This window comes from Emys orbicularis, chromosome 16 (assembly GCF_028017835.1).
Source record: "Emys orbicularis isolate rEmyOrb1 chromosome 16, rEmyOrb1.hap1, whole genome shotgun sequence".
In the NCBI taxonomy this organism is placed as follows: Eukaryota; Metazoa; Chordata; order Testudines; family Emydidae; genus Emys; species Emys orbicularis.
The window spans coordinates 18,114,970-18,142,193 of record NC_088698.1 but is presented as its reverse complement, the minus strand read 5'-3'; the positions used below and the strand labels follow the sequence as shown (position 1 = coordinate 18,142,193).

The window sequence follows — 27,224 nt, the reverse complement described above, 5'->3', positions numbered from 1 at the left end:
CCCTTACTTCTGCACTGACTTCAAAGCTGGGCACCCGGAGAGTGGCAGCTGTTGGCCGGCTGCCCAGCGCTGAAGGCAGCACCCCACCAGCAGCAGTGCAGAAGTAAAGGTGGTAATACCATACCATGCCACCCTTACTTCTGTGCTGCTGCCTTTTGAGCTGGGCGGCCGGAGAGCCGCTCTCCAGCTGCCCAGCTCTGAAGGCAGTGCCAGCAGCAGCACAGGGTAACAATACCTCAACTCCCCCCTACAATAATCTTGCTCACAAAAAAAAACCACTCCTTTCTGGGTCAGGACCCCTACAGTTATAACATCATGAAATTTCAGATTTAAATAGCTGAAATAATGAAATTTCAGATTTTTAAAATCCTATGACTGTGAAATTGATCAAAACGGACCATGAATTTGGTAGGGCCCTAATAATAAACTAATACTCTGCCCCTTATTAGGAGTCAGAAGAATGGCTTAGATTTTATTTGCTGGAGCAAACCACAGGCAACCTTCAGTATCATCTGCAAAACAAAACCACATGCACAATGGCACCATGAATCTGGACCGAGCGATAAAGCATTTTATTCATAGTCGCTGGCATTATTAACCCTTTTGGGTCCATTAGTGCATATGTATTTCACACAAAGGAATCCTGATGCCTAGTATTTAGGGTTTAATCTCCATTTAAATTAATGCAGGCAGTCGCTCTTAAATCTTTTTAATGTGATTAAGTGAACTTAAACTTTAAGAATATGAAGAACTGGCCAGAGGCAGTCACAGTACAAGCAGTACACTGTTAGATTTCCATAGAAAAGTTCTACCAATACAAGTCATGCCTGACTGTAACACCACTGTTGTTCTATTCCTGGGCCTATCCTAGGTGGAGACTATACAGTAAATTGTTTCTAATTGTGTGGTGGTTTTTTAACAGTCACAAATGTTTATTACCTAAGAACCCTTACTAATTTAGAGGGCAGCGCTTTTGCAGTATATCGCCAAATGAATCCTAAAATTGGAGCGCAAGGATCGGCCATAAGAGATGAGATGGCTCAGTAATTCTAGCGCTCGCTTCTATGTTTGCGAGTTGGATTTGATTCCTGCCTGGGATATTTCTGAAGAATTAGTTCTTCCCAGTCTCAGGATAGGTTGGAGTACATGAATGTCAGTTCCACCTTCACTTCAGAGAAAACTACCTTAAAAAAAAAATGGAGACACAGTGAGTGAAAACTGTTGTCTTGGATGCTGACATTGGTTTACAATCTGTGATTGTACAGTGACTCCATTCGTTTTCTCACAGGGCGCAAGAATCCAGGATGCAGCATCCTTGTTGAAATCAGAGCAGCTGCCTACCATGAGACCATCTAAGTTTTTGGAGGGTTAGGAAAAAATGTGTGTGACAGTGGGAGGGTTTATACCAATAAATAAATAAATAGTCTCTTCGTTCACATGGCAAACAGCTGAGAGCAAACGTTCAAATTACTCTGAAATTATTATCTTGGAAAAAGCTTAAGGGGCCAGAACAACTGGTTTCCTGTTCCTTCCTTTCACCCAAAATTAAATAAATAACTATGCATCAATTTAAGTTGAAGTGCTCGCTATGATTATACTTTAGCTAGAAACCTCTATTTACAGTGTTCACTAATGTACTGTATTTTTACTTGGTTTACCAGTTGGGAACATGGTTAGTATCATTGGAGCTCCTGCCTAATTACAGTTCAGAAAGTGTAGTTTGAAATAGGAGAGAGATTATTGACATTTTTAAGACTGCTGCTTGCTAATTTCAGGGACTAGTTGGGGTAAGTTGTACAGCTCTGTGCGTTCCGGCAATAGCCGTTGAAAAGAAAAGCCAAATAAGTCAGGGGTTCAGTACCGTGGGTTAGCCAGTGAATATTCCATTTAATGACCCCAGCGGGTCGTTAACAGTGGTTAGAAAACAAATGCTCTTCATCCACACAAACAGCACAGATATCCTCCAAATGCTTTTAAGTACTCCCCAGAATAGGAATCAATCCCAAACCAGCAATTCCTGTAGAGCTTGCAGTCCAAAGGTCCCTGTAAGAGCTGCTACTATGGAATCTGGCCTCAAGGCAAGACAGCAGAGATTAGTGTGGAGAAGAGAGTATTTGAGATAAATGAGGCAGTTCGCTGCTCTTAGAGTTATTGTTTCAGGCTCTCTGTAGATTCAGGCCAGCTTCAGGGCATCAGTTATGTTGACATTTTTGAGGTTTTGCTCAAGAACCATAAAGGCTGGAAACTTTTTTTTAATGGAAGCTGAGATTCAGGAGTGTGACTTTGCATCAAGGGATAACTCCGTGGCTGTGGAATATATAGGGTCTCTTGTACTGTGCTGCTTTCTGGTGGCAGTATTTCCAGCATTACCATAGCTCCTTGAGTACACCACCCTGCATAAAAGGGGCCATATGGAAGGAGCTTTCCAAACTGCCTATAATGTGTCTCCTATGTATGCGCTAGGCTTTGATCATGATGAGAGACTTTGGGTGCTACCACAATACTAGATATAAACCAAGAATAGGTGCCTCTTTCTGTCACTGCACCATACTCCTCTTCCTTTTATGAGGATGCTTTGGAGCTATTTCAAAGGTTGGTCTCGTGTAGGGCCAGCAAAGATGGGAACAAGTGAATGGAAAAGGGCAGATTTTCCTGAAGAAGCTCTACAACCAGCATGTGCCAAAAGGGAGAATTCCAGCATGTGATCACAATCCATCAGGATTTAGCTGTTAGAAACTGAAAGTAAGCTCAAGCACCACAGCGTACATGTTATCTGCAGCCGGTACATGTGGCACAACACCCAGCACACAACACAATAGCATCTTGTTGATCTTCATGGCAGATGCTTTTAAAGGGAAAATGTACCCGTTGCAGACTTAGATAGCAAAAGGCCATCTGTGGCTTCCTAATGCTGTTTACAAACCTTTTCTGCTTCTGCTCTGCTTGTCAATAGCTGCATTTATTCATTGCTTACTCAGTGAACTAAAATGTTGAGGCAGCTCTTGACATGTTCCTTCCAGCACATCCTTTTGGAGCGAATATTTCGTTGCCATAGGGGCCAAATCCAAAGGGCACACACCATTCAAATAAATGCTCCGTGATTAACAATGTGCAGCTTGTCCCTTAAATATTTTAATTATCCTTGATGCAACTTGAAATGTTGTATGTATTCAGTCTATTTCTCTCAATATCCCAATTTTCTTAGGACATGAGTCCGATAGGGTCTAAAGCTGGATTATCACAGTGCAGTTATGATATGCTGAGATTTTATGGCTTTGGTTCACATAGAACAATCTACATCCCCAAATAGGATGGGAGGTAGAGGAATAGTGCTGCTGCATGGCTACCACCGCATCAGAGAAGGCACCGACAGATGATGGTCACGGATTCGTTAACAGCCAAACAAGTGGTGTTTGGCTGCTACTGAATATAGGGAGGAGAATTGTGTGGCTCTTACTAAATTTGAGTGAGGGGAATGACTGAATGCAGCTTGGCTGCAACTGAGTCTGTGCAGGGATGGGGGTACGGTGCGTGTGCTTGGCAGCTCTGGAAGGGAAATGTGTCATTCTCAGCTACTGCTGAATCTCAAGCAGTGTTTTCCCAAATTATAAATATATTAGCACTAACGTGACAGCAATTATCGAACCATGAGGGCTGGCTTAGCAGGCAAATAAGACAGGATTTTGCTAATTTCTACATGATAAATCACTCCTTTTGGTTCCTGTTTGACAAAGACAAAGTCGCCTTCCAGCACAGTTTCCCATTTTCACAATACCAGCTATAAACAAAGCCATAAAGTCCCTGCATATCATTAAGAAAGTCAGGCAAGTTACTGAGCTTATATCCCTTTTCCAAATCAAGATGATTCCTAAACCTAAACCTTTCCTTTCCCTTCCTGACAGCTCCCCTTTTGCCTTCTTGTTCTGAGTTCCCTGGCAATGATAGCATGCAAACACAATACAGGTCTTTTTCTACAATCCCCTGATATCCAACAAAGACCACTGCAGATTTAAACCCATTAGAAACAATTGTCACACTCTTGTTTTCTTTGAGAATAGAAACTACAGAATTCAGCACGGAGTCCCCTAGACAAAAGTGCAATGTGCTGGAACAGGGATTCTGATAGAGACAAGGCACATGGGAAATCACCAATTAATGTAGCCTATTAGCCTTATCACAGCTCCATAGGTAAGCTTTCCTCACTAGTGCGTGCAGTCTCCCATACCAGAAGCTTAAAGTTCACTCAGAAGTTTACTCTATGTACGTCCCTCTGAACTGTTCCTCGTTATGAGAAGTAAGCTCACTTTTTGGATACCATTTTCCCAGGCAGACTTTGTGCAGTGTCACTTTGAATGCCATTGTTTAGTTAGCTTTAGTAGTATCATAACATAATACAGGACCCTCCCTAGTAGAAATTCCCATTAGAACTTTCCTACTAGTTTCTCGGTTTCTGATGGTCTTTGTTGGGTTTTAGTGGGCTCTTGTTTTAAGCTTGGAGGGCAAGTAGCCCAATGCTGTAGATACACTGAATTGTACCAAAACCTTGTTGGCTAACTAAGGATCAGCAGGAAACAATTGAGCATTTTAATTGGAATTTCCACTGGGCTAAAGACAAACTTGACAGAGAGACATACCAGTGATAGAACTAGTAACTGAAACTACTTGCATTCCCTAATCAAAATTTTCCCTGCCAGTACATCTCCTCCTCTCTATGTACAGTGAAGTATCACAAGAAGTCTCTACTAATGACCCTCTTAGAATATCAGTCTTTCATGTGTGACATGCATGTTGCCCTCATTAGCTAAAGGAAGCAGATCAAGATTACGCAGACTGGATTACTGAGGTGAGCTGAAAGGTCGGCATCTCAGCAGTATTGCTGCTCTCATTTTTTTAAATCAAGAGGATTGTTTTAAAACAAATTAATTTCAAGGCAGACTAAATTTTGGGCCTGTCAACTTTGACACTGGCTCTTTAAGAAATAATTGTCAAATGTTCTACAGTGTCTTTTTGGTACATAGAATTGCCATACTAGATCAGACCCCAACTCCATCTAGTCAGTATCTTATCTCTGACAGGGGCCAGCACAAGATGCCTCAGAGGAAGGACTAAATGCCCCATAGTAGACAGACATAGGAGAATCTGCCCCCCAGATTTGGTCTGTTCCTGATCTCTAATAGCTAGAGATTGTCCTGAAGTGGGATTTGATATCCTTCTACAACATTTTTGTTATCATTAATTGTAATAATTCTGGGTATTCATGATCTCCATGTAATGGCCTATTCCGTTTCTCCAGCGTGAATTGCTTTATCCTTCATAATTTACTGTGTACTTTAGTTGGAAAAAAAAAAAACCTCTATCACATGGTGCATAAACACAAGAAATATCTAGGCATGGTCTAGTGCAATTTATAGAATCAGGCACAATCATTTTGAATTAATCAAATCTAATTAAGGCAGTGCATTGTGTGCTGTGAGGTTAGAAATAAATACTTGCCTAAAGCCATTGCAATGATAAATGAATGCAGCATATTCAGGGCAAAATCTCACCCTTGTTTTAGAGTTATCCATGTGTGGGGAGAACAGAGTGAAACAGTGGTGTCACTCAGCTTACACTAGAGGTACCCTGCCTGCATTGCAATCCATTGCCTTTAAAAGCAAACACCTGCCTCCAGCTAGGGCAGGTCGCTGACTGCAGCATACACACTAGCCAATTGAGGCTGATGGGGATGGGGATGGACAAGCCCCCAGGCTGGCAGACCACATCTCCTTATAAAACCAGGGGCTATATACTAGCTAAGTATTACTGTTATTACATGAGCAAGGCAATGTTGCCAACTCACGTAATTTCACCATGAATCCAGCAATGTTCAGTGGTGTTCTTAAAGCAGCCATGTGAATACATGAGAATCTCTGCTTTCATGTTAAAGGGAAAGTAAGTTTGTAGCCTTCTTGGTTGCCTAGAACTTTGTAAACATGAGCGGGGTGAACCCAAAAGGCCCAGAAACCATAAAGTAAAGAAAAAGAGCCCCAAATACAATATTCTTAGAAGATCTCATGATTTTTAAGCCAACCTCATGCTTGGTGTTTGCAGTGCTGGCTAGGTGTCTCTCCAGCCATGTCTTGTGCATCAAAGAGAGAACCTGCCCTGTCACTTACAGTGGAGAGAGAAGTTGGTTTTGCTCACTTTGCATACCCACCCAGAGCGGGACCTTGTCCTTACCCTACAGAACAAACTGTTAAAACTTTGCTCTCTGCTGAACAATTGATAAGGTATAAACAGTTCATTTTTAACTATCATACATTTGCATTTACAGAAAAAAAGCAGCTCACGAATGGTAAACTGGGGAGCATTGCACAGAGGCTGCTTTCAGCTTCAGGTGCTGTTACACAGCTGAGCAAACATGCCTTGCTCCTTGTATATTTTTTTTTCCTGGAGAAATGTTGGGGTCCAGGATTAGATGGTAGTTATTTAACTTGAAAATAAATGTCCAGCATAAATATAGGCACAATTTATCCAAATCTTTGAGGAATTGTAAAGGGGTGGTAGTGATCCTGTATTGTTTATTTGAAGAATATTTTACCGAAAGCCCTTTAAACTGCCTTGTCCCTCCCCTGTATTTCCTTTCCCGTCATTGCTTCCCAGCAGGGCGAGCCGCCACCTCCTGCCCAGTTCATTCAGCGATGTCGCGATCCAGCATTTGCAGTGTCACAATTCATTGCTGTAGAGCTGATGCTGCAGCCTCAGACGCTGCGTTTTGAAATTGCTGCATGAACAGCCAGGAGAAGCAGGCAGCTTTTAAAGGAGAGTGTGTGGACTCAAGTCCTGTACTGAATATCGATGTACTCAGACTGAAGGTAAATCAGTAGGGGAGTAATGCTGCATTATTGTGGTGAAAGCTGGGATTCTCCATTGATAGCGTTCTTCCTGTTAGATCTTAAAGTGAGAGCCCTTCTGCCCATCTCTGGTGAGTAACCAGATAGAAATTAAGGATTCCATGGCATTCTATATCATTTTCTTTAAAAAGGTAGGAAATAATCCTCTTGACCTGGTCAAGGATCTGTCTTAATTAGAGCAGTGAAAATGTTCTTAGTAATAAAGGCCCTATAACCAGGTCAAACTCACCCTGGGTAAAATTTTCCAAAGCACTTACGTGACTTAGTGGCCTAAGTTTCACTGAAGAGCAGGCTCCTGCATGCATAAATCCCTTTTGAAAATTGAATGAAGGTGCCTTTGTCATTTAGGTGCTTTGGAACATTTTACCCCTGGTTTCAGATTTTGATAAACTCAAAATTTAAGCCAGGTCCACTGCACCCAGTTTCAAGCAAACCTGGGTCCAGTTACATTCCAGGTGGAAATTGCAGGCAAGTCAGTGATTTCACATGTATCAACTCAAAACCCAGCAGTACGTACCGCTTTAACTGAGTTTCTTTTTGAACGCTGGGTCTGTATCAAGTTGAAACTCATAGTGTGTTGAGCCCTCCCTCCACTCCCCACCAGAAGAAAAGATTCCTACGATTTCTGCAAACTGAGAACATTGGTTTCCTACACATAGCTAGTTCTTATCCTTAGCTTGAGTGTGATCTGCATAATGGGTACTCAGTTTGCCTACTTAGTCACTGTATTACAGCTAACTCATTCATTATTTAAGATCTAAATGGAACGGTATAAAACAATATCCCATTTGGTGAACTCATGATCACCCGGGCATGGAAAGGAGAGAGGGTGCTCTTTGCTTTGACACTTTGGTTACTTATGTAGGGCAAAACTCTTCCCTTGGATTTAAGCCCATTTGGAGCCATGTACATGCATCTGAAGGCAGAATTTGGCCTTACATATTAAAGTCCTCTGTTTTGCTGTAGGTTTCTAATGGGTTTAAGAAATGATAGACTAGCCATCTCAGAACACAGAATTTGGCTCCTATGAATGACCATTGTTCTCGATGCAGCCCAGGTACGAGGGGATGGGCACTTCCATAAGCATTGTGGTGATGTGTACAATACACATTGTGATGATGTGTACAGTAAGCTGAAGCGTGAACTGACATTTCATATGCATAGTGCATGCCACATTCTGGAAAAGAGATAATAGCCTTATTTGATCTTCCCAGCTCTGTTCTCCACCTCCGACCTTCTGGGGGAAAAGATACCTGCCTTGTTCTTTGGGTTCTCTGTGTGGCAGTGAGATCGATAAACTCTCTCCCTTGTAAAAGTGCGCTTACCCTGAATGGCATGAAAAGAGGAACTATCCATGCTAAGACACACAGATTGCTGTGCCTCACTACTTAGTTGCCATGTCCATTTTCAGGTGAGAGCAATATTGCTGCATGGGTGCATGATTCTTATTGGCGCATCCCTTCCAGAAGGCCCCTGAGCTGCTCAATCTATCATCCTTCATTAGGAAAGCTATTGGCAGTTAATTAAGTGGCGATGGACCCAAGCCATGAAACTAATCAAAACGAGTTCGTATAGTAACCTTCAGGCTGCGAACGGCTGGCTGTCGCCAATGAGGAATGTCACATTACTTTTTCTTCCCCCTTGTGGGCTCTCTCTCTTGGATCTGTCAAACCAGATTTGGACAGGAACCAGAGTGGCATGGAGAAATTATAACAAATCAGGAGCAATACGAGATGATGAGCAGGTAGAGGGAGTAAGAGAGTAGGTTTGTATGTTTCAGCACTGTTACCTCTTTTGGTCAGAGGTGCCAGAGAGGAAAGAAGCATCAGTGATCTTCCTGGTCAAAGAAAGTGGAATGGCCTTGACCCTGTACCTGGTTGGTTGGATACGGGAAGGGTTCTTGAAATCTTGCCCCATTCCCAGCATAAAAGAGACCGTTTGACAGAGTTCTTTTTCTTGGTCTATGAGTGCTCTTTCTCAGACCTTGTCTACACTTGCGGTGACGTGAAGGGTATATGTAACTACACGCTGCAGTGAAAGGCAGGCTGCATCTACACTCACTGCGGTGTGGAGCGGGGAAAGGCTCCAGCAGTAGGGAGGCAGTTGGGACACTATGGGGCTAAAAATAGTATTTTAGACCTGGGAGGCGCTGTTGGGCATACAGAGAGAGAGCCTTGTCGGATATATACCTTAGAGTTCAGGGCACACTATGCTACTCTGCTTGCCTAGGCAGGGCCTCACTGTCCACACCGCTGTTTATACCTGTGCTAGCTGCGCATGCATTGTCTGTCTAAGTGTAGGCCTACCCTCAGCTAACCATTGATTTAACTTCTCTACTCCAGATTGTCTGAGATCATTCAGACTACTTTGGAGGAGATCTAGCTTTCAGATTTACTTTTAACGATTCTGTGTGCATTCAGGGTTCTCTGATGTCATTTTTTAAAAATCAGAACCTTGGTAAGATTGTTCAGATGAAATAAAATTGTTGTGTTAGCCCAAACAGGATATTCTATAACCTGGCAGATCCTTTTCTTGTAGCAATAAGAAAAGGATTTGGCATTTAACCTCTTGAAATTAAACCAGTGTGAACTTCAATAGCTCAATCTTATCAGGGCTTTGCTATAATAACAAATTGTGAAAAAGTGTAATCATGTTTCCAATGTGACCTTGGCAAATCTGCTTTCTTCTGTGATGTGAGAGATATTAGGTGATCCTAAACAGATGTCTGTTTTGAAAATAATACTTTATATTATATACATATGAACGGCATATGAAAGATACAATTTAGAGAACCGAGGCCTGAAAGGAGCTCTATATAACAAGCTGTTCTATTATGCTGAACAGGAATTGCTCTTGGAGGTTTGAGCTATTGATCTATTGGTGGGGGTGTAATTTCAGTGTAAAGACCTGTGTTTGTGATTTAATTGGAGTGATTAATAACTCACTCACAGGGCCAGATGGGAATCAATATGGATTTCAAACAGCAAAAGTAGTACGTTTTCCCATATAGTGTAGCAGCTGATAGTTTGTTATTTGCACTTGCTAGACTAATTAAAACCACAAGATTCCTTGATATACAATACAGCAGGGTTTTTGTCTTTTTAAAAGCTTCAACTTATTTAGTTGAATGTTTGGGTTTGAGGTGAATATTTGTTTGCTTGGGATTTCTGGTAGGCTCCTTAATAACCTATATATCCTGCTTCTTGTCTATCACTTCAAAGTAAGATTGTGCCTACAATACAGTACCCGCTGCAAAAAACCCTTACCTAGTAAACACAAGATGCTTGTATTGTTTTGTGGTCAGGGCAGTAGAAGGCCCCTTACGTCATTGCTTTTCAGCTAGCCGGCATCCGCTTAGGAGCAGGACTGAAGGGATTTAACCTTGCAGTGTTTGATCCAGTGTTATAGTCCTGGATTAAAAGACAGCATGAAACTTCCAATCTCATTACAACCCCAGCATTCGCAGTAGGTGCCTGGGCTGCAAATACAGCTTCAGCTTTGCATTGAATGCGTGCCAAAAGCGACTTTACTATGAAAGTGCAGTGTGACTTACTTTTCTGAGGATTTGAATGATGTTCCTTGTTCTTTATGCCCTGGCCTCAATCCTTACGTTTGGTGCCCATTTCCGGTCAGCTTTTGCAGCTTCAGTGTGTCGTCATGCATGCTTGCAACTAACATGCCTGGATATAGCACCACAAGCTTGAAATATCCAGGAATAAAACACCCCATTAAAGAACCATAAAGCAGCAAATCAGCATCAAGTCCATAGATCTTAATGCTGTTAGAAACCATTTCTGAAAAGAAAAAGAAAAACTCCTTTGTTCTGGAAGTTTTTCCCAAAATCCACACAGCTGGTTAGGAAGCAAAAATATTCAGCAGAAAATGGTTTGATTTGATATAAATATTTCTCAAGGAAATCTTTCACATAACTAATAATCTGATAATGCTAATGGAATAAATTCAGCATGCATGGGCATTTAATTGTTCGCTGTTAAAAAGGTAAAACCTATCAGGAAATTAGACTAGATTGCAGTGTATATAGTGCATATGATATTCACTATTTCCTAAACCACTTTGCTGAGTTAGTACTTCCGTGCTGGTAATGCAGTGACTATGTAGGCAAAGAAAACTGTTGTTATGCTCCTGAGGGAGGTGGTCTATCCAGTTTTGAATGAAAATGTTGGAGAATCGCTACTCTCACACTTGAGAGTCATCAGCTCTGTGTTAAGACTTTGAGATGCTTTCCTTATCATACCATACTGCAAATGACTTTAAATGATCTTGCTTTTAAACTTGGGTGCTTCAGAAAAAACGGTACGCTTGAAAGTTAATTCTGAGGACTGAGCTGACGGCTTTTTGCCACTGTTGCTTTCTTCCAGTTTGAGAAGCTGAAGGCTTGTTACAGCCCCAGCATACAGCAATCTAGCAGGTTAAATGACTTGGGCAACACAGTTTATTAAAACTGGCAAGTGCTCGCTCCAGTTCTTTTCCTGATAGTCAAGGCTGTCTGCAAGAGTAATTGATAGTGGCAGCTGTTCTGAGGGTGTTTTAGATTGTTGCAAGACGATTTGACTTGACAGACAGCTCTGTACAAATGAACTGAGTGATAGGGGCTGAATCCAACTTGATTGCAAAAGGAACTTCCTGTTGAAAGACAGCAGCAAAACTCATTCACCAGAGATGAACTTTGGGAATCAGTGACAACAACAAAAAAGCTTCCCTCGAGCCTTCGTTCCAGTGATGCAAGCTCAAAACAAGGCATGGCGATTTGTGCTTATATTTGGCCCATTTTCCCCTATGAGAAAAGACTTTCATATTATTATCTGTTGAAAGTTCACTCGGTGCCTGTTGTGTTCGGAAGAGCATGCACCTTGGAAGAACACTCTTTGCATAATGGCATGGGATAACACCAACTAGCCTGTGGAGCAGATCATTAGAGTCACAGGGGAGATTTAGTCTTTGCATCGTGATAGTAACAATTCACATTCTATGGCGCCTCCCATCCAAGGATCAGCATTAATGAATTGATCTGCATGGCCCCACTGAGGTAAAACAAGATCACCCCATTTTTACAGCTGGAAAGCCTGAGGCATAGAGAGGGTGCTCACAGTAACACAGTGAGTTAGTCACAAAGTTAATCATATTGCACCCAGATCTCTTGACTTATAACTTTGTGCTGTAACCACGAGGACACCTCTCCTCAGTTAAACTCAATGATATTATGAAAAAGATGAGATGTTATCTCAAGGTGCGAGAGCATATAGGTTTTGTTACTGCATAGACTTAGTCCCTGAGTAGTAGTGTGCAGTTTTCCTACAGGTCACTTCTCTGTTATTGGCTCATAATCCTTGCTTATATTTCTATATTAAATAAATTTTCCATATGTGATACCATTAAGAAAAAAAATCTGTATTTTTAGATACAAGTTGCAAGTCTTTATTTTCTTAACAGTGAGTTGCTGTTATTAGATATATATGAAGGGCCATTTAAGTTGGGCAACTTCCATACGTTTGCTCTGATAGCCTGAAATGTACAGACCAAGCAGGTTAATCCATGGTATGTCTGATATTTTAATTAGTGCTATCTTCAGTAGCCTTGGGGGGAAATATAGAAACAAGAGCAAAAGTCACTTCATTATCCAGAGCTATCACTTACATAGCTCTTCTTACCTTCTACGCACTTTACAAACATCAGCTACTGTATTGTGTCCCAACGCCAAAGCAAAATGCGTTGCACCACCACACCACACACTTATAAGTATGTATTTATGCTGATGATGTTACATATCCACCATACATAATGCTGTACACATACAAAGCACTATTTAAAAATTGTGGTGTAGCTTGATTAAATAAGCTCGTCCTTTGGATATTTTCTTTGTTCATTCCAGTTGCTGAAAATCTTGTTTTTACTTGACTGATTCCTAATTCAATGAGTTCAAAAGCTCACCTCTGTGGCTCATGAACTCATTTCAATATCTACGTCCCATTAACTCTGGTTGCTATGCTTCCACACATTGCTTGCTTCAGTTACAGTAACCATGGTGTTTGTATGGTTCAGGGTTAGTAATAGCATGGGTTAGGTCTGTGCTCTACGGGAGTGGCGTGATGGGTGTGCGGTTAGATTAAAATAGGTTGCTGTTGGATTTTTTTTATAAAATGCCCTGGAATGGAGAGGATTGGAGACTTCTCTCACGTTATCCCACCATCTTTACGTTTCGAACACATAGAAAGCAAGTGCAGAGGGCTAGAGAGCGCGTCCAAATGACACCACTTTCTTATTTCAAGAAACAAAGGAAAGATGCGCAAACAAGATGAGATAATTTCCAGTCATATCATATATGTGCTGACAAGTTCCGCAGCCACAAAGAGCAAGAGGCAGGGCAGCCGGTCTGGAAATGCTATTGCCCTAAGTACTGTTTGTATAACAGCAGCCACCTGTTGGAGTCCTCCAAGCAGACTTTGCCGATTTAATCCCCTGCACTTGAGCAACACTTAATCAGCTTGAAAGCAAATTCCTGTAATAGAACAGGTTTAATTTGTGTTTGGGACTTTTTGTATTGTATTTAGTCTGTAATGGTGTATACCAACCAGTGGGGTTGGGTGGAGAGGCAATTTTTTAAAAAAATTTATTCTCATAACAGATTTTAAATCCAATCAGATTTTACATCAAGTGTGTGCAGCAGGTTCATTTGGGCTCAGATAAACCCTTCAGGAATTTACTTTCCACTGCACAATCAGTTGTGTGTGTTGGTCGACTGTCCCTCTAGGACTTTTGAATCTTAAATCGATAATACTGTATGTGCTCACAGATTTCCTGAAAGCACTGAATAGTGACGTAGCACACTGTTGATATTTTGCAACATTGCAAGTAACAGTTGCAGGTGATCAGGCAGACAAGAGTTACTGAAAATGAGATCACTTTTATTTCCTTTGTTAGACCAGTTTCAATCGTGTCCTCCTCTCTTTTTCTCCACTCACCCCACAAGAACCAAGGTGTGTTTAACTGTCTTATTAACAGAAGAAAACTCTCTTGGTGGCAGAAGTCCCGTGTGCGTGGTTAGAAAATAAACAAAGTTGGCATACTGAAAAGAGGTAACGTTGTGCACGGTGGGGAATGGCAGATGCGTTCCAGCCTTTACATAGCATGGCTGAAACATGAATCATTGTAAATGTCAGATTTCCTATGAAAGGAAGAGCTGAACTGACATGCGTTCAGCTTTAATTAAGCTTGAGTTATTGGAGCTGACTGTCAAGTCTTAGGCAAATTGGCTCAGCCTGTTATCATTAAGCATGAAAATTAACTACTCTAGGACTTGGTAAAAATAAACACATTTTTGTTGCTAGAATGTTCCAGTGTGCTATGGTGAATCCAGGTCTTGTTACGGGAGGCCGGGCTTGGTTATGCAGGTCTGTATGATCAGAGGGGGCTGAGGTATGTGACCCCAGTGCAGAAAGTCTGAAAGAAGATATAAGAGGCTCAAGGAACAATTCCACATGTGAACAGCAGTCATCTCTGATCAAGTGACGGCAACTTGTGTAGAAGAGGTAAAAAATCCCTTAGCAAGAGAGTGAGGTGGAAGGTCTTTTAGGTGTTTTGCGGAGGAAAGCTCTGAAGTTCTGGATATTGTTCTGGATGGACAATGAAATCACTTAAAAGAATAAAAACACAGTTTTCTAGTAGAGCTCAATGAAGTTGGAACAAAGCTGATTTAGTTCTACTGTGCCACCTAAATGTACATGAACACACATGTAGATCGAGAATGGAAGGGGGAGTTTTGGCCAGGAATTTTCTTGGGCCCTTTAAATCACTGCCGGAGAAGCCGATCCAGTCCGGCACGGCATACCGGGTCTTGCCGGTACACCGTACCGTACCGGCTTACTTTCACCTCTGACTGCAGTTATTAAAAAATGGGAACGGTGATAACCAATTCTAGTTAGACCCATCTATATGGGTTTCTCTCTGTAACTCACACCAGATCTTTCCTTTCTAAATACTTATATGTTCGTACTTGACATAGGGGTGAGGGGAAGGAGAGTCTCCTCTCTCATGCCTGGTGCTTTCCTGCTGCAAACAAATATGTATCCTAGTGTTTTCATTAGGTCTCGAATTGTTATCAGACAAAAACTGAACACAGAGAAGCATTTCAGTGTTGCAATTTGAGAGATGTGAGTTGCCAGTAAGAATTAGACATGTGACCCGCTATATTCTACAGCTGATTGGTCATTTCAGTAAGCAAGGGACTATAGGCTTTTGCTTTCAGAAACTTGCAAACGAGATCTAATGCTGGAACCACAGGGAATCAATAGTTGTATATAAAACTGGTCGGACAGCTGCTTTTAATATAACACCTCATTGATTTGTTTTGGATCCAATTGATTTATTTTTTAACTCAGCTTCTTTAACTTTTATGGTGCCAGTGTGTTCATTAGTCTATATTGCCTGTAATTACACTGTCTAAAGTTTAACTCTGAATAGGCCTATTGGATGGAATGAGCTAATAGGATTTCATAGAACCTATGGTAAGGAATGGAACCTGACTGTTTTTTATGGGATGCTTCTAGATAACCATGGGCTCTATAATTGTGAATATGCTTCCTTTGAAAAGCATATTGGGTGGCATGTTGAAATCAGTGGCAAAACTCCCATTGACTTAAATTTAGCCAGGATGTCACCCATTGGATTTAGATGCATTAATAAAAATCGATGAACTGTTAGATTAATGAAAATTAAATTTTCAGAAATAAATACAATCACTTTAAGTATTAATTACAATAAAATCTATTTACCATTATCTTTAAGTCCATAAACCAAATCACATCTGAAAAATACAGTGAAACTGACTATGTATAATACTTTATATAGTAATTGATTTGGGACATCTCTAGATTGTCTCAAAATGGGGATCAGCTGACAGGGGGTTGAACTACCATTTGATCCACCCAAAGCACTGGAATTTCTTTGGAATTCCCACTCATTTCTGCCACTCGTGCGTTACGCAGTCACAACTCTTCCCAAGCTCATGAAAATAGCTTGTTTATTTCAGTGCCTTTCTCCCACTATATTCTGGAGGTCTGAGTGTGTGTGTGAAATTGGCTTTTACCAAAGAAAGGAGGAAAATAATCTGACAGCACCCTGTCATTGGATGTATATTTTATAAATACGAAATGATTTGGCATATTACAGGGAAGCAGAGAGCTTGATTCAATACTGCCTCCTTCTGGTTTCATGCCAGTGTAACTCCAGTGAAGTCACTGAAGCCAGACACTGATGAATCAGACACAGAGTAGAATAAGTAATGCAGAAATTGCTGCATGTTGTGTGCTGCTGTTCCCACACTTCATACATCATGAATATATTTCAGTGTTAGCCGGCCCTTTTTAAGGTTAAGAGTTGAGGTAATTTCATAAGTGGAATTTGTCCATGTTAGTGTTGGGAGCATGCGTAGGTGGGTGTCCGTGTTCCTTTCTCACATGTTTCTCTGTCGTATTCTCTCCGACAGCTTGGGTGGGCTGAAGATTATAATAAACAAAACCCTAAAATTATTTTGATATAATAAAAACATGTACAGTAAACTTAACACTTATACATCTAATGGGATGCATGTGTGTTGGAGAAGCAAATGAACGACAGACTCAGTCAATGGAAGGCTCCTCTTGAGATGAATTATGGAGCGTTCCTGCACTTCAGGGATATGTACATAACGTTAAAAGGGAGTTATCTCTGGGAATTGAGTATTCAGCATGTTGCATGTGGTTTCTCTTCTTATTTTAGGTCTTTTTTTGTAGTCTTTGGTCTGATTTTTTGTTGTTGCTGCTGCTATTTAATCCCTTCTACTGGCTTGAGCTTCAAACTTCATTGGAAAAATGAAGACTCAGCATTTTACTCGGAAAAAATCTGTGAGGAATTTAACACATTATAGAAACTCATTTTGATTGGTACCTATTAGCCATTCATTACCGTATTACTTATGATTTTGGCATATGTTACAGCAGTTAGTATGTTCTTTGATATTCACAGAACATTTAGGGTGAACAGCGCTGCCCTACTGTGCTCATTGTAGGTTTTCCGAGACTGCTTATGTTCCATCTTCATATGTGAATGTGCATCCAATGAACAATCATTGCGACATCTTCTCTCTCATAAAAGGCCTTGGTATTCATCTCAGAACGCATGCTGATGAGTGTTAAAGCATGCTCTTGTCAGTGATTAATTACCATCCCCATAGCTATGAATGGCAAGATATGCCAGGCAGGTTACCTTGAAAGACCATGGAGAAAATAAATGAACCAAAAATCTTGTGATCGGATTTACGGTTGTGGATTTATCATCTATTCCAGGAAATTAAATTTGGTGGGAAATGCATTAGCAGTAACTTGAGAAGCATTCCTGCTGTATTTAGTGTTCTGTCGTCGTCGTAAGGTTATATGTGTTTTGCGTCAAGGACCCCCTAGACAACACTTTGATCTTTTACACACACTTGAACAAGTGCCATGTACTGGACAGACTGACAGACGAACATACCATCGTGTTGTGATGATATTCCCACAAGCTAAATATGACTTTATTCTTACCAGGCAAATATTCTGCAAAATTGGAAAATAAACAGGGATGCTTAGGTATGTAACTTTTCTTCTTCTTTTTGTGTAAGGTCCAACCTTGAATGACAAACCTGAAGCTAAAGCAGCAACCATCCCAAAGGTGTCAGGGCTAGAGCGCAGCCGGGAACTGAGCACCGACGTGCCCTTCGTGCTGCCTATTCCCAGCCCCCAGCCAGTTGCTGCTGTTGTGACTTCCACTTCTTCTGCGCCCACGTCGAGCGCCAGGGCAAGCCCGCTGTTGAAGAAGGAGCCAGTGATCTCAGCACCAGCACCGCCAAGGCTCACACCCCAGCCACAGCCTCGACCACAGTCACAACCTCAGCCTCGACCACAGTCTCAGCCTCAGCTCATACCTGAGCTTCGGACCCAGCCTCAGAGTCACATCCCTCCCCCTCTCAACTACCAAGTGCATCACCAGGTGGCCCAGAACGGACTCAATATCAGGTAGGGGAAAGAGGTGCTTGCATTGCTTCTTTGTGAAGCACTCAAACCCTACTTCCAGGGTACAGTTAATTGAAAAGGTATTAAAATCTCCGTAGAATAGGCCATAGGCTTTCTCATTTCCTGGGAAAGGTGCTCTGCCTGGGAGAGGCATTGTATTCCTCTAGGCCAACACCACATAGCCATGTATTTCCAGCTGTGTTGGGTAGCTGCATGAAAGAGATTGTGACTGGAGCTTCCCCAACGAACAGGGGTTGTATGGCTGTGGTGCAAAACTTTCTAGGTCCGGCTTCCAGTGCATTTGCAATTTTTCCCATCAGAACTGGTCAGCAGAGGTTTTAGTAATTGGGAAACAGTTTGAGTTTGAACAAAACCATTCCCCCCCCCCCCCCCCCCCCCGTGGACTCCAATTGTAAACCCATAGGCAGTCTTTGGATTTGGCATGGACACGTATGTTCATATGACATTGGTGCAGTTTAATTGGTTCACCAGAGCTAGTGGGATATGGGACTATTGGAAAAAAAACAAATTCCATGTCCCATTTGGACCTTTTTGCAGGAAGCACAGTTCAAACTGAGGATGCATCAGCTAACAGCAGCCTCAGAGTACGACTCTCGGTATAGAGCAAAAAAGATATTGCAAAGTAACATGTTCACCATAGCTGTAGGGCTAGCATGAGACTCAGTTTGTCCTTCAAATAATTTTCATCCAGTAGGTAAGATGCAAAGATTCATATTTCTTGAGTAGAAATAAAATGGGGGTGAGCTTGGCGAGAGAGGAGTCAATGTACAGGAATAAACAGGGACATGGACAGTCCCTTTGTTGGTGCAGAAAACACACCATTCCCCTCAAATCAGCCTGTTGAATTAGATTAACTCAGTGAACAATGTTTGCATCATTTTGTAACCTTTTAGCTGCATAAAGAACAAGATACGGGACTGTCATTTACGACCAGTTTGTCTAGCACCTCGCACAGTGGGGCCCCTCCCTGGTTGTGGCCTTTAAGTGCTACCGCAATATAAATATTTAATAACAACATCACATTGGCACTATTCAAACAAACACACAAGTATCTCAGAGTGCTTAGATAATCGCAAGACATGGGTATTGTGGGAGAATATAGTAAATAATAATAATTGCATTGACATTACCCTTCCACCACCCCCAACAAAGCTGTTAAGGTGCTGTGCAACAGAATAATAAAAATCTTTTAAAAATAATATAATTAAAATAATACAATATATACTGATATATCATATTGATTATGTGCAATACCACTGTACAGAATGCAGGGCAGGCATAATATGATTGCCATAGCTCATACCACGGCACTCTGAACATACAGAGTAACCGTCACCGAGCCTTGTGATCACAAGGGAATGCGTTGCCATTGGAAGGTCATCACAGGCTAAATAAAGGTGCAAATACAGCTGCCATTACAGCACCTCAGTCAGCTCACACACAGCTCTGAGAGCTGCCACCTGTTCAGTCATGAAAGGGAGTGTCACCCAGAAGAACCCGAGCCATACCTTGCCCTGTTGGGAAAGGTCATTGAGATCTTTAACTCCCACCTCGGCAGCTCCCCAAAATGGGCAAAAAGGGCCGTGGTTTCATGCCTCTATGCTTGGTGAGGTCATTGTTATAGAGCCTGGCTGTCTCTGACACTGCCATTATGACTCTTGTATTGTAACACACTTCTTTTCTCTCTCCTCCACTTTTCTCTCCCCACAGCAGGAGCAGCAGCGCCAGCAGTGCAACAAGCATCAGCCTCCCCAAACACCTTCCCCTTTCCCCCCAGATCCCTCCTCACCACTCTTCCGGCCCAGCCCTGCCCCTCTCCATCTCTAATCTTGCTACCTCGCACTTCCCTCTCAGATCGCAGACCCAACACCAGCACCATCCGGCCATGTTCGCCACCCCACCCACGCTACCACCACCACCAGCGTTACCCACCAACAGCCTTGTGATACCAGGACACCCTGCAGGTAGGTCCTCTTCTTTTCACCAGGGCTGGTCTCCAGTGCATGCACAGTATTTACAGTGGGGCTAGGGGGTGTGCAAGCAAAAAAAACAATGCAAACATCTCCTGAAATAGTCAAGAGTAGTATTGTTACAGGTGAGAGACACTAAATTGGCCCTGCATGCTGAGGCCTAGGTTAACCTGCAGGACAATTGCTGTATATTCCTCATTCACTGACAAAAGGAAGAGGGGGAGAGGAGGTGAATCTGAGTATAAACTATTGAAGCTGGGATTTTCCATGGAGCTTAAGGGAGTTGGGGTCCCAACTGGATTTGGGCACCACAATCCCTTAGGCACTCTCGAAACTCCCAGCCTAAATTTATGTTCTCATTTAAACACGTTGCAGTCTGTGTTTTTGCTGCTGCCTTTGTTACCCAGCATGGGGAGGGGAGCACGTGCTCTTTGTAATAAGCTTTAGGATGGTTTGCTAAAAATTAGTTACTTCCTAGAGGGAGCAGATTGTCCAATCATACATTTCCACCATCACTCAGGTTTTGCCAGATATGCTGAGCTGTGCCTTTATTTATTTATTTATTTAATAAGGACTGGTACTCAACCCCTGCATTAGAAGAAGCTGCAGTTTAGACCTTATTTGAATACATTTTTTCTGGTGAGCGGCAGAATAATAAAATAGATTGGCAAGTGAGACATCCCCCTCCCCACTGTTAAAGTCTCCGAGCTCTGCCGTTAGACTTTTTATTGTTATTTTTGCAGCCTTTTTGAGAAGTTTCCTTTGTTCCCCCCTCCGTCCCTATTGTCACTTCTGCTCTAAATGCCCCCTTGATAGTTCCTCCCTTAGCCTGTAGCTGTTCCTGTGGGAGAGCCTGGCAGATGGAGACTTCCCTGAAACTCTGACTTGCTGGGCCTCCTTTTGATCTGGCATTTGACTCTATAACTAACTCAACAGGGATTAATGAGGACAAGGACAGACAAAAATGTGCCCTTCTGTTACCTATAAAGCCAGTTAACGAGAGTAGGGTGATGGAAGATCTACTGCCAGAAACTCTGATGACTTGGCATCCCGCTTTCATTTTCAGGGGCTCAATATCCCATTATTTAGGGTACGTCTACACTTACCGGAGGATCCGGCGGCAGGCAATCGATGTTCTGGGATCGATTTATTGCGTCTGGTTTAGACGCGATAAATCGATCCCGGATTGATCCCGGAAGTGCTCGCCGTCGACGCTGGTACTCCAGCTCGGCGAGAGGAGTACGCGGCATCGACGGGGGAGCCTGCCTGCCGCGTCTGGACCCGCGGTAAGTTCGGACTAAGGTACTTCGAATTCAGCTACGTTATTAACATAGCTGAATTTGCGTACCTTAGTCTGAAGTGGGGGGTTAGTGGGGACCAGGCCTTAGAATAACTCTTTTAAAGGGGTGGAAATGAGAATTGCCCCCAAATGAACTCTCAAAACAACATTAGACCAAAATATTCTGGATCCCAAACAGGGCTGTCCTAGTAGATGCCTGCTTTCAAGGACCTGGCCCTGTCTAGAAATTCAGCCACATGGCTAGGGACACATTGGGCATCACAGTGGGGATTTATTCTTCTTCCCCTGCTTAAGGCAAAGAGACTTAGAATCTGAATTTGGCCATAGTGCAGACAGATCCTGAGAGGAGGAAATTAGAATGTTGTCACTGACAGGCTAGTCCTGCATCCACCCCTGAACTCAAGTGGAGTTTTCTCTATTGACTTCAGTAAGAGCAAGATGAAGTGGCCTGCTCGTATATAATACTTTGTTAGCAAAAGACAAGAGCTCTGCTACTAACAAATAAGTGACGCAGTGGGTTTGCCAATCACCTCTGAAGTGCTAGGTTCAAACTCCTACCAGCTATGTTGTCCTTAGTATGGTGTCATGTTGCTTGGTCGCACGTGTGCACTCAATAAAAGCACCAGGTTAGAAGAGACGCTCAGAGGGAACATGGGCCCTTTGGGTTCTTCTTTCTTTTCCCCATCTAGAAAAAAACCTGCTTGCTTTTGTCCCTTTAAATTTAAAGTAACCGCTGCCCTTTGGCACTTCTGCTCAAGTTCCTAGCAGGGAGGCAGAGTTCACGTTGGCTTCCAGTATTTGCATGTCAGTGATGCTAATAAGTTAGGTCTGTGCATATCAGTGTAACAAGGAAATGATATGCTTTTACTAGCATCTTTTTCTCTGGAAACCCAAAGCTTGAGTAGATAACTTACTAGTGACCCCCGCACGAGTTGCTTGTCAGGAGCTCCATGGCTGACCCTGATATATGCTAGCCAAAGCTTTCTGTCCTCCCTTTTGAGTTTTAGGGGGTACTAACAACATTAGCAAAACAAAATGGCAGCCGTTCGTGTTCTTCTCTCCCGATCCCAGCCATAAGTGTACTCAGACGCAGGAGACACTAATTATTGGGTGCTAGGGACTTAGTGGTAATACAAATGACTGCATAGCTAGCTGTGTTATTGTGTGGCTAAACCCATTGTAACAGGCATCACTGATAGGCACAAATAGCTCGTCCTGATCCCACTCTCTAAAGCCCAATTTGCAACTGGGACACTGCTTGTATCCCCACTGTGTGATAGTCTCTTTTAGAAAGCTTCTTAATGCGTGCCAACCTGCTCCTCCTCCAGACTCTTCAGTGTCTATTCTTTTACTGACAAAGGCAAAGTTGTGGTGTAGGGCTAAAGTCTGGAGCCAGCCACAGATCCACCAGACTGACTTCAAGTCTCTTAAAGAAATTGGATATTGAGGCACTTACAGCTGCCAGCTCTCTTTTATCCCTCCTTCCAAAAAAAACCACGAAGTGGATTATCTTGATGCTAACAGAGAGATCCAGTTTCTTTGAGTCATGCCCAGATTTAAAAAAAAGAATGTATTTTATTTTCAACAAACTACATTGTCTTTAAAGAGGTTAGATTTTAATTATAGTTATTTGCAGTATATTTTAGTGCTCATCCAAAGAAAATCTCACTGTAGGTTCTTTACATTCAGGTACCAAAGTCTTGAATATTACAAGTAGTTTTATTTTGTTTCTCTCCATTTCTGCCCATGTGTTAATCTATTATTATTATTTAATATTCTTGTAGCATGTAAATGGTGCTTTAAAAAGATATTGCACTGGCTCCTAGACTCTTAGGATAAATTTTTTAAAAGTATCCTACAATGACTTAGGCTTCTAAGTCCTATTTTCAAAAGTTATTTAGCATTTAACAGCCAAATTCCCATTGACTTTCAACGAGGCTTAGTTCTTAAGTCCCATTTTAAAAAGTGACTTAGGAACCTACGTCACTTATGGGTACTTTTGAACATTTGACCCTTACAGGTGAACTAGAACGTCAAAAGGTTCATTTTCCCCTCTCTGTGATTCTGCTGCATCTTAAATGGGATGTTTTCTTGAAACCAATGGAACATCAGGATACAAGTCTCTTCAGCAGCGTGTGTGTGTGTTATCAGCATACTTGATATTAGGACAGCAGCTGTTCTGTGTGTGTACAGCACCTAGCACAATGGAGTCCTGATCCAGAGCTGGGGCTCTCAGGTGCTCCTGCAATGGAAAGAATGAATAACTATAGTATGCCTGTCAGACATACCTACCATAGCACATAGCAGATGAAGAGGATACTTGCTCTCAGTATTCTATTTACTGCAGATGATTTATAACATTTCAGTATCTTCCATAATTCTAAAAGACCCAAAGAAGAGCTCTGTGTAAGCTCAAAAGTTTGTCTCTTCCACCAAAAAGATGTTGGTCCAATAAAAGGTATTATCTCCCCACCTGCTCTCTACAATTCTAGACAACATTTAAATAAGAAATAATCAGGAATCTCCTGTATTAATGGTAAATCTGATTTAAAATCTGAGCTGAATGCTGTTCATTCCCCCTTCCAAAAACAAAAAGATGAAGGTTTAATTGAGTTATTCATTACAAATTGAATATTGTTGAACCTGTTTCATCTAAAGCCATTTGTTCCATGGAAACCACTTCATAGACTTTTCAGATGCAGAAGTTATAAATTTGGGATAATGCTAATATCACACACACATCATGGAAAAGGAAGCACGTTTCAAATGCATAAAGAAACTTCATAGGAAATGAAGAGAGACAAATCTGCTAAAACTGATTCCACTCCCTGTTACCTCCCACCCATATCCAGACCACCTCAAATATTTCAGGGTAAACTACTGAAATTTTCATAGTGGGTGAAATTCATTCCTTTGCAGAAGGCCATGTTAATCCGGCATTGAAGATTTCAGGGGACATAGACCTTGTGAGTTTCACCCATAGTGCCTCAACAACAAAAAATCTAGCTCATGACCTATGCATGGCCCAAAGTAATTACAACTACGAAACATCAGACACCTAGCTAAGGTGTCACTTACAAGTGCCCTATCAAGAAACTAGTTTTTCAATGCAATTTAAAAGCTATAAACATTTATTCCATTCTAGGAGGGGGCCTTTTTGTAACTAATGTTGTTTTCCTTATTATGGGCCTGATCCTGCAAAATGCAGAGTGCCCTAGGCTCCTTGTGTTGGAATGAATGGGAGCGGACGGTACTCTGTGCCTCACGGGATCAATCACTGTGTCAGGGTCTCTTTGCAAAAGTGGTGCTAGCTAAGAAAGGGGGAGACAACTATTACACTGAATAAAAAATATGTCATGCTGGGCTAAGGGCCTGATTTTCAGAAGAGCTCAGCACATAGAGTGCTTAGCGCTGTTGAAAATCTGTCCCCATCTGGGGACCAAGGGCCAGTTACCCTCCCACATTGATACTGAAGGGAGACCCTGTATCAGATGATAGAACATTTTTCTTTTTATAGCAGCTGCAACCTTCTTCAGATCTTGACCCAGTGAAATGAAATGTGTCTCCTCCTCCTTCTCCCCTCTCTTCCCCCCCAGTTTTCGCGTGGGAAAATAAACTGGAGGCGGAGGAGAGAGAAATGTCAATTACTATCTGATAAAAAAGATGGAATGTTTAGAAATATAGTATTAAAGGTGTTGAACCTCTCCCAGAATTGGTACATTATTTGGAACAGGTATCTCAGGCTTCCGAGTCCTCAGCCCAAGTGTTCTCGGGTGCACAGTGCATGCTCCCCCCACTGGTTATATCAAAAGGAGGAGAGTATGTCCAAGCCCGTGGGCGCTACTATGGAACATCAGCCTGAACTCACAGGCCCACTTGCTTAAATACAAATCAACCAATGAAGTGTGTAAATTTTGTGGTATTTTCAGCCCATCTTGGTTGGTTGATGGTTACCATTAGTCACCTGGTATGCCCTAGCTTGATTCCTGAGCTTTGTTTTTCACCTCCCAGGCCAGGGAGTAAAGTGAAGGCAGCAAACTCAGCCACAGCCCAGAGTTTGAGCCTCACTGTACTGTGGATCAAATCCTGCCAGCTGAAGTGAGGCCTGTGGAGTTGCCTCCTGGCAAAAAGAGCCACTTAAAAATGCTGTCTTGTGATCAGGCACTAACCTGGCTGCTTCCCACACACAGAGAACCCAGTGAAGCCAGTCATGTTAGACCGTTTGTGTATCTCTGTGGATTAACCATTGTTTTCCTTGAAGGGATGGTGAAGTTTATATGCTGTCATTTCTCCATCCCATCACCTTTGCTGTGGTTTTTTAAGTGCCTTTTTCAAAGAAACACCGACAGGTCAAATGTGGCCAAAAAAGAGAATTTAACAAACTTAAGACCAATGCAAATGTTCCCCAACCTTTTTTTTAATTTCAGTGGGAACAGGTTTGTCTTGCTTATTTTAAAACCAACCAATACTCCTCTGCAGTGCTCCCAACACAAACATTGCAGCCTTTTTCTAGTGCAGGAAAAAGCTGGATGTGAGACTGACTAGTTTATTTTCACTGTCACAGCTGAGGCTAATGCACCAAAAACAGAAAAAGGGGAGATGTTTATAATTCTTCCAGTGTTGATAATGTAAAGTGGGGTTGTAGCCTAGGGAAGGGGAGTCTGTTGTGGGTTGGGAGGAAAGGGAGTCATTCCAGTTTTGTTTTTTAATTTGATAATGTCCCTTTTAAAGTGTCCTAACCTCAGTATTCATGGCTGGGTTGGGGGAGTGGGGAGGGGCAAGCTTGTTTATGCTTTATGAAGCCCCACTGTGTTTTCTGCTGTGATGACTCATGGTGTTCTCTCTTGTCTTTAGATACCAGCCTGTTGATATCATTCAACCAACCAATCATGTATTGCCAGCCTCATTCGGGGATTCTGATTGGTACTTTGTCACAGGCATCTCTCTTACCTCCACCAATGAGTCCTCACGTAGAAAACCACCACAGCATGACCTGCAGAAACAGGGAATGCCAGGTGAATATCTGACTCTCTTCTACATCTTTGTGAAACTCACAGGCCAATGGGCCTTTGTGTCTTTTTTTTTTTTTTTCTCTCTCTCTCTCTCTCCTCTAGATCATGAGCTGCTCAGGCAAGAGCTGAACAACCGGTTTCTGGTTCAGAGTTCGGACCGGGCCGGTGCCTCTCTTGGCCCGGTGCCATTGCTGAGGGCGGAGTTTCACCAGCACCAACATACCCACCAGCACCAACACACCCACCAACACACATTCACTCCTTTTCCATCCAGCTTACCCCAGACGCCGCTCATGCCACCCTCTGCACCTCCCATGGTGCGTACCCCAGCCCAAAATGTGAGGATAAGTAAAGAATCTTGGGGCAAAAGCATAACCCACCGTACCAAAATCAGTCCTCTTTATTTCAGACCGGCTTCTCTCTCTCCCATCCCCCAAGAAGCCCTGCTCCTGACTTAATTAAGCCCCTCCATTCTTGAAGGATGTTCTCCTTCCCATTCAGAACCAAGAACATTTATCATCCCGGTTCCCTTGTGCTCCTACCAATAAACAGATACACTGTGTGGTTCTCAGGCCTCTTGATCTCTCCTTCATGGTAAACTGTCAGCTCTGTACTTTTGTTTAGATTAACAACCCATCCTCGGAGCTGCATCGGCTGGCTCAGCTCCTTGACACACACGCACACACATGCACAGAGATGCCAGAAGAATAGAGGTTTCTAATATAAAATAAAATGTCAAGAAAGGTTTTGTGGAACAATATATTTGGCTCTCTATACTGGAGTATATAATGCAGGTCTGCTTGCTGTTCTTACTGTAACACAGTACTTGCACTGTTTGAGTTCAGTGTTGTCCTGTCTGTTTTATTTTCTACTTCCCCACACTGTGTCCTGTAGACAATTTGGGTATTTATTATTTGATTTGGTCAGCAAACACTAATTTATATGTGGCTGGCTCTTATGGGACAAAACCTTCTGGCCATCGAATA

The 27,224-nt window shown here is 42.3% G+C and overlaps 1 protein-coding gene across 3 annotated transcripts in view; it reads left to right on the top strand.

The window, feature by feature from the left end:
* Window positions 1-27,224, top strand: part of FBRSL1 (fibrosin like 1) — a 525,832-nt gene that overhangs the window by 473,754 nt on the left and 24,854 nt on the right. For all 3 annotated transcript variants that reach the window (XM_065417935.1, XM_065417937.1, XM_065417938.1), the window contains 3 exons: window positions 17,545-17,938; window positions 19,667-19,920; window positions 26,341-26,576. In XM_065417935.1, the coding sequence (XP_065274007.1) occupies window positions 17,545-17,938; window positions 19,667-19,920; window positions 26,341-26,576 (884 nt within the window). The remainder of the gene's footprint in view (window positions 1-17,544; window positions 17,939-19,666; window positions 19,921-26,340; window positions 26,577-27,224) is intronic.